Source organism: Colobus angolensis, unplaced genomic scaffold (assembly GCF_000951035.1).
Source record: "Colobus angolensis palliatus isolate OR3802 unplaced genomic scaffold, Cang.pa_1.0 Scaffold21, whole genome shotgun sequence".
Classification (NCBI taxonomy): Eukaryota; Metazoa; Chordata; class Mammalia; order Primates; family Cercopithecidae; genus Colobus; species Colobus angolensis.
The window spans coordinates 7085419-7093546 of NW_012115266.1; the positions used below are offsets into that span (position 1 = coordinate 7085419).

The following is an 8128-nucleotide window of genomic DNA, read 5'->3' on the forward strand; positions in this document are numbered from 1 at the left end:
GACTCAAGAACTCTTGAAAAAAAAAAAAAAAAAAAAAACCATCTCTTACAAAAACACAAAAAAATAGCCGGGCGTGGTGGCGGGCACCTGTTCCAGCTACTCGGGAGGTTGAGGCAGGAAAATGGCGGGAACCCGGGAAGGCGGAGCTTGCAATGAGCCGAGATCGTGCCAGTGCACTCCAGCCTGAGGGACAGAGTGAGGCTGCGTTTCAAAAAAGAAAACAAAAAAACAGTTTAGAGGCTCGGCACAATGGCTCATGCCTGTAATGCCAGCACTAGGGGAGGCCTAGGCGGGTGGATCACTTGGTCAGGAGTCCAGACCAGCCTGACCAACATAGCGAAATCCTGTCTCTACTAAAAAAAAAAATTGGAAGAGAAAAAGAAAAGGCCGAGCACAGTGGTTCACGCCTGTAACCCCAGCACTTTGGGAGGCCGAGGTGGGTAGATCACGAGGTCAGGAGTTTGAGACCAGCCTGACCAACATGGTGAAACCCCATTTCTACTAAAAAAAAAATACAAAACAAAAGGCCAAGCACGGTGGCTCACGCGTGTAATCCCAGCACCTTGGGAGGCCGAGGCGGGCAGATCAAGAGGTCAGGAGTTTGAGACCAGCCTTCCCAACACAGTGAAACCCCGTCTCTACTAAAAATACAAAAATTAGCCAAGTGTAGGCCAGGCGCGGTGGCTCACGCCTGTAATCCCAGCACTTTGGGAGGCCAAGGCGGGCAGATCACGAGGTCAGGAGATCGAGACCATCCTGGTTAATACGGTGAAACCCCATCTCTACTAAAAATACAAAAAATTAGCCAGGTATAGTGGCGGGTACCTGTTGTCCAAGCTACTCGGGAGGCTGAGGCAGGAGAATGGCATGAACCAGGGAGGCGGAGCTTGCAGTGAGCCGAGATCAGGCCAGGGCACTCCAGCCTGCCTGGGTGACAGAGCAAGACTCTGTCTCAAAAAAGAAAAAATTAGCCAAGTGTGCTAGTGGGTGCGTGTAATCCCAGCTACTTAGGAGGCTGAGGCAGGATAATCTTTTGAACCTGGGAGGCAGAGATTGCAGTGAGCTGAGATCACGCCTCTGCACTCCAGCCTGGGTGAAAGAGTAAGACTCTGTCTCAAAATAAATAAATACATAGCCATGCGTGGTGATGTGTGCCTCTGTATTCCCAGCTACTCAGGAGGCTGAGGCAAGAGAATCAGTTGAACCTGGGAGGCAGAGGTTGTAGTGAAACAAGATGGCGCCACTGCACTCCAGCCTGGGCAACAGTGTGAGACTCCCTCTAAAAAAATGTAGGCCAGATGTGATGGCTCACTCCTGTCATCTCAGCACTTTGGGAGGCCCAGGTGGGCAGATCACTTGAGGCCAGGAGTTTGAGATCAGCCTGGACAACATGACTACTGTCTCTACAAAAAACACAAAAGTTAATTGGACATGGTGGCACGTGCCTGCAGTCGTAGCTACTCTACTCTGACCAACATGGAGAAACCCCGTCTCTAGAAAAAATACAAAATTAGCTGGGTGTGGTGGCGCATGCTGGTAATCTCAGTTACTCGGGAGGCTGAGGCAGGAGAAGAGCTTGAACCCGGCAGGCAGAGGTTGCGGTGAGCCGAATTGCGCCACTGCACTCCAGCCTGGGCAACATGGGCAAGACTCTCTCTCAAAAAACTAAATAAATAAATACATAAATAAAAATAATAAAATAATAAATAGAATTAAATAAAACTAAGGTGTAAAATGAGGCAGGACACAGACAACTACTGTTTTTATATAAGTTTTTTTTTTTTTTGAGACGGAGTCTCACTCGGTCGCCCGGGCTGGAGTAGTGCAATGGCACAATCTTGGCTCACTGCAAGTTCCGCCTCCTGGGTTCATGCCATTCTCCTGCCTCAGCTGGGACTACAGGCGCCTGCCACCACGCCCAGCTAATTTTTTGTTTTTTAGCAGAGACGGGGTTTCACCGTATTAGCCAGGATGGTCTCGATCTCCTGACCTCGTGATCCACCCACCTCGGCCTCCCAAAGTGCTGGGATTACAGGCATGATAATATAAGTCTTTTAACACTAGTTGACAATTTAAGGTATATTAGTTTCATGAAAATAAAACATGAATTTTAAATTTTTATTTCATTTTATGTATTTTTTTTTTTTTTTTTGAGACGGAGTCTTGCTCTGTCGCCCCGGCTGGAGTGCAGTGGCCGGATCTCAGCTCACTGCAAGCTCCGCCTCCCAGGTTCCCGCCATTCTCCTGCCTCAGCCTCCCGAGTAGCTGGGACTACAGGCGCCCGCCAAGTCGCCCGGCTAGTTTTTTGTATTTTTTAGTAGAGACGGGGTTTCACCGTGTTCGCCAGGATGGTCTCGATCTCCTGACCTTGTGATCCGCCCGTCTCGGCCTCCCAAAGTGCTGGGATTACAGGCTTGAGCCACCGGTATTTATTTATTTATTATTTTTTGAGATAGGGTCTCCCTCTCTCACCCAACCTAGAGTGCAGTGGTATGATCACGGTTCACTGCAGCCTCAACCTCCCAGGCTCAAGCCATCCTCCTGCCTTAGTCTTCCAAGTAGCTGAGACTCCAGGTGCGTGCCACCACACTTGAATAATTTTTGTACTTTTGTAGAGAGACAAGGTTCGCCATGTTGTCCAGGTTGGTCTCGAACTCCTGGCCTCAAGTGATCTTCCTGCCTTGGCCTCCCAAAGTGCTAGAATTACAGGAATAAGGCCCTGGGCCCTGCCCCTGTACTAGTTTCTTATCACCCCGGAGTTCCTTTCTTATGGCTGTTGTAACAAATTACCCACACACTCAGTTGCCAAAAACAAAACAAATGTATCATCTTACAGTTCTGGAGATAGGAGGTCCAAAATGAGTTTCAATGGGTTAAAATCAAGGTGTAAGGACAGGGTTGCCATTGCTTTCTGGAGGCTGCATGGAAGAATCTATTTCCTTGCTTCTTCCAACTTCTAGCTGCTGCCCACAACTCCCTGGCTGATGACTCTCTTCCATCTGCAGAGCAAGCCCTGGCTGTTCAAATCTTCCTCAGTTAGCATCACTCAGACCATTACTCTCCTGCCTCCCTCTACCCCTTACAAAGACCTTTGTGATTCCTCTGAGCCCACCTAGAAAATCCAGGATATATTTCGCCTTCTCAAAATCCTTAATTTAATAATATCTGCAAAGTATCTTTTGCTATGTGAGGTAACACATTCAGGGGTTCTCACTGACCATCTTTGGGGTGGGGAGGGCATTATTCTGCTTACTATCCTTTTTTTTTTTTTTTTTTTTTTAGACAGAGTCTCACTCTGTCACCCAGGCTGGAGTGCAGTGGCATGATCTCCGCTCACTGCAACCTCCACCTCCCAGGTTCAAGCGATTCTCATGACTCAGACTCCCAAGTAGCTAGGACTACAGGCATGCACCATCATGCCCGGCTACTTTTTATATTTTCAGTAGAGACGGGGTTTCACCATGTTGCCTAGGCTGGTCTCAAACTCCTGGCCTCAAGTAATCCACCCACCTCAGCCTCCCGAAGTGTTGGGATTACAGGTGTGAGACACCACGCCCGGCCCCCTGCCTAATACTCTCTTGATGTGGCACCTCTCCAAAGGCTCTGGGTTTACTTATGAGAACTTGTAGAAATTTCTTTTGATTATTAATACTAGTGTCATAAAATCATAGATTATCAGAAGCTTTGCTGGTTGACATTTTATCAGAGAATGTAACGCCTGACTCCTGCCTGGAGGATTTCAGCCATGCAAGACGCTTTGATGCAAAGACACTGCCTCTATTTCCAACCCGGGTTAAAGGGTTTCCAACAGAACGATCTCCGTTTATATTAATAGAGCTTCCAAGAAAGCAAGACCGAAAGTCCCTTCTCAGCAAGGGCCTCATATTAATCCCTTTCATTCTGGCGGGTTTGCTTTGATCGATTAAAAAAAAATAGCTACATTTCAATTTTACCTCCTCCTCCTCCTTCGCCCCAGTCCTCTAACGACCCTGCCTCTGCCTTCGAGTAGAGGCCCTGTGGTTTCTCGGTCGGACTTCCGAGTGGGCTGCCTTACCGCGTTGCTGGTAGGTCTGAAAGTAACTCTAAGGAGTGCGTGGGTCGGAGGACATCGGAGCTGAGGCGTCAGTACCTTTCTCCCACCGCGGGATCCCGGGTTTGAGGATCAGGAGCCTCCGAAATGGCTTTCTCAGGGCATCTTTCCCTCTCAGTGAAGGGCCGGGCGGTTGCTGGTGGGCACTACAAATGCAAGGTGCAGGTCGTGCCTCGCCCCTATGTCCTCAGTTCTCACAAACTCCCGAGAGTGCGTGTCACCATTTCCCCGTTTAACTGAGGAGACAAGGGACTGAGTACCAAGCCTCAGGCCATTAAGTCAGGAACTGGAGAGCGGGAAGCCCAACCTCCTTTTTTGGACTCCAGAACCTTTGCTTTGAAACCGCGCCGCGGCTTCTCCCAAGAAAGGTCCCAGAGAAGGGCGCCCCCACCTGCAGCACTGTCCCGCCGCCCCCTGGAGAGCCCAAAAACCTCTAGGCTGGGGAGACTAACGCCACAATCTGGGAAAAGGAGGCCACGCGGGTACTGAAATCACGATTGGTATGTGGGCCAATCCCAGGATCCTAAAAAAGCGAAAGGGCGGGTTTATGCAAAACAAACGGAGCAGAGAGCAGGCGGGAGAAGCAGTATAAGACTCTTAAATAGGTCTGTTTCCAAACTATAGCCACTACTATTAAGAAAGAATAATGAAAACTGCGTTTTGGAATTATAACGTACTGGAAAATAATTTAACATTTTATGCTAGATAGTTACCATAACTCAATAGAAGATGGGAAGGATAAAGCCGCCAAGGCGGCGCCTTCTGGAAGTATCGCTTCTCGGCCTTTTGGCTAAGATCAAGTGTAGTATCTGTTCTTATCAGTTTAATATCTGATACGTCCTCTATCCGAGGACAATATATTAAATGGATTTTTGGAAATAGGAGATGGAAAAGGAGCTTGCTCCGTCCACTCCACGCATCGACCTGGTATTGCAGTACTTCCAGGAACGGTGCACCCACCCCCTTCTGGGGGAACAACTACATGTCTGAAAAAGTAGAACTTGAAAAAAAGTAGAGCAAAGTTCTTATAAACATGTGTTGCTGACGTCAGATGTTTGGCTTGTTTGTGTGGTAAGGTGTTCTTTCTTTTAAAATAATTTTATTCTGGTTTTACAAGCGAAAATGAAGTGTTGAACTATCGTTTTACTTAAAGCGATTTTTCTATCTCAGTTTTACTGGGTGGTTGGGAGTATGAAGGTGCGTGCCGCCACGCCCGGCTAAGTTTTTGTGTTTTTAGTACGGATGCGGCTTTTACAACCTGATCTCGTGATCCGCCCGCCTCAGTCTCCCACAGGAATGAGCCACGGCGCCCGGCCTTAGTTCTTTTTATCGTGTGTGTGCTTTTCTCCTCATGCTTTAGAGGCGGAAGAATCTCTGTAACTAAGGAATTCCAGGTTGCAGTGCACTATGAAATCCACTCGAATCCCTTTTTTTTTTTTTTTTGAGACTGAGTCTCGCTCTGTCGCCCAGGCTGGAGTACAGTGGGCGCGACTTCGGCTCACTGCAAACTCCGCCTCTTGGGTGGGTTCACGCCATTCTCCTACCTCAGCCTCCTGAGTAGCTGGGACTGCAGGCGTTCGCCACCACTGCCGGCTAATTTTTTGTATTTTTAGTAGAGCTAGGGTTTCACCATGTTAGCCAGAGTGCTCTCGTTCTCCTGACCTCGTGATCCGCCCACCTCAGCCTACCAAAGTACTGGGATTACAGGCATGAGCCACTGCGCCGGCTATCCGCCGAGTGCACGAGGCCGGGCGCGGTGGTTTAGTAATACCAGCTGTAATCCCAGCTACTTGGGAGGCTGAGGCAGGAGAATCGCGCCATTACATTCCAGCCTAGGCGACAGAGCGAAGGTCTCTTGTCTTAAAAAAAAAAAAAAACCAACAAAAAAACCTTCGGTTTCCTTTTCCCATCTTTCTTTCTTTTGTGACATATTCCAGAACGAAACCCCACACATCGTTAATGATCTGAATCGTTTCTAAAGTGTTTCTTAAATCGTTTGTTGTTTCTTGTCTAACAGTCCAGAACACATATTACATAACGGAGCCAGGAAAGAGACTAGGACTGGCTTAACCCGGCCACGCAGTCCAGGAAAGGTGCGTTTCACTCCAAGTGCAAAATGATCAATGTACTCTTCCGATCTTCCTAAACAAGCACCTCCTGGTTTCATTTTCGTAAAGCAAAACAAGCAAGGAAGCTTCACTCTTTCGGCTCTTTGAACTCCCAGAAACTGGGCCGGGCGCAGTGGCTTACGCCTGTTATCCCATCCCTTTGCGAGGCCGAGGCGGGCGGATCACGTCAGGAGATCAAGACCATCCTGCCTAATACAGTGAAACCCCGTCTCTACTAAAAATACAAAAAATTAGCCGGGCGTGGTGGTGGGCGCCTGTAGTCCAAGCTACTCGGGAGGCTGAGGCAGGAGAATGGCGTGAACCCGGGAGGCGGAGTTTGCAGTGAGCCGAGATCGCGCCACTGGCACTCCAGCCTGGGCGACAGAGCGAGACTCCGTCTCAAAAAACAAACAAACAAACAAACAACAACAAAAAAAAACTCCTAGCAACTGTACTGCCCTGCCTCGGACTCGACGCCCGCCGGTGACGCACAACCTGCGCCGGAAGTGCGACCCATCTGCCTCCAGGCTTTGTCATGGCTACTGCTGCCGCGCGCTGGAACCATGTGTGGGTCGGCACCGAGACTGGGATCTTGAAAGGTGGGTGGCAGGCTCGGGCGTCGGGAAGTGCAGGGGTGCACGCGCGCCCCTGGTGTGACTGACGCCCTCCTCTCTCAGGGGTAAACCTTCAGCGAAAACAGGCGGCGAACTTCACGGCCGGAGGACAGCCGCGGCGCGAGGAGGCAGTGAGCGCCCTGTGTTGGGGCACGGGCGGCGAGACCCAGGTGAGTGGCCGCTGGCCGGGCCGGAGCTGGGGGCCTGAGGCACAGCAGCCTCGCTCTCCTTGCCATCTTGCCCTTCTTTGCCGCAGATCCTGGTGGGCTGCGCGGACAGGACGGTGAAGCACTTCAGCACCGAGGATGGCATATTCCAGGGTCAGAGACACTGTCCAGGCGGGGAGGGCATATTCCGTGGCCTCGCCCAGACTGACGGGTAAGACCAAGCCCCTCGCTAAACGCAGGGCCTAAGAGAGAGCTTTGATGCTCCCTGTAGATACTGGAATGATGGCGACAGACAATCTGAGTGACACGGTTTTCAATAGGTGACAGAGACCTGGGTTTCTGCCTTACGTAGTTAATACCTGCAACACATTTATTGAACACCTACTGAATTCCAGGCACTGGGCGAAGTACGGGGGCTGCCGGTAAAATTTCTGCTTTCAAAAAGTTCGCATCCTCTAAGGTTTTTCACCTTACTCCATTATAACCCTCTGAGTTTTGTGTGTGTGTGTGTGTGTGTGTGTGTGTGTGTAGACGGAGTTTTCGCTCTTCTTGCCCAGGTTGGAGTGCGCTGGCGCGATCTCGGCTCACTGCAACCTCCGCCTCGGAGAACTGCCGCAGCCTCCCGAGTAGCTGGGATTACAGGCACCCGCCACCACGCACAGCTAATTTTTGTATTTTTAGTAGAGACGGTTTCACTGTATTGGCTAGGCTGGTCTCGAACTCCTGACCTCAGGTGACCTACCTGCCGCGGATCCCCAAAGTGCTGGGATGACAGGCGTGAGCCACTGTGCCCACCTGTCATTTAACAGTTTTAAGCAAGTCTGGGTGTGGTGGCTCATACCTGTCAACACAGCACTTTGGAAGGCCGAGATGGGCGGATCACTTGAGGTTAGGAGTTCAAGACCAACCTGGCCAACATGGTGAAACCCCTTCTCTACTAAAAAAATACAAAAATTAGCCAGGTGTGGTGGCGCATGCCTATAATCCCAGCTACTTGGGAGGTTGAGGCTGGAGAATCGCTTGAATCCGTACCTCAGAGGTTGCAGTGAGCAGAGATAGCACCAATGCACTCCAGGCTGGGGAAGAGAGCAATACTTCATCTCAAAAAAAAAAAGCCGGGCGCGGTGGCTCACGCCTGTAATCCCAGCA

At 50.1% G+C, this 8128-nt stretch overlaps 1 protein-coding gene across 2 annotated transcripts in view; it reads left to right on the forward strand.

The window, feature by feature from the left end:
• Nucleotides 1-6642: 6642 nt before the first annotated feature.
• WDR74 (WD repeat domain 74) overlaps nt 6643-8128 on the forward strand; it is a 7369-nt gene continuing 5883 nt past the window's right edge. For both annotated transcript variants that reach the window (XM_011942657.1, XM_011942658.1), the window contains exons 1-3: nt 6643-6797; nt 6876-6982; nt 7069-7190. In XM_011942657.1, coding sequence (XP_011798047.1) covers nt 6734-6797; nt 6876-6982; nt 7069-7190 — 293 coding nt within the window. In that variant the 5' untranslated portion in view covers nt 6643-6733. The remainder of the gene's footprint in view (nt 6798-6875; nt 6983-7068; nt 7191-8128) is intronic.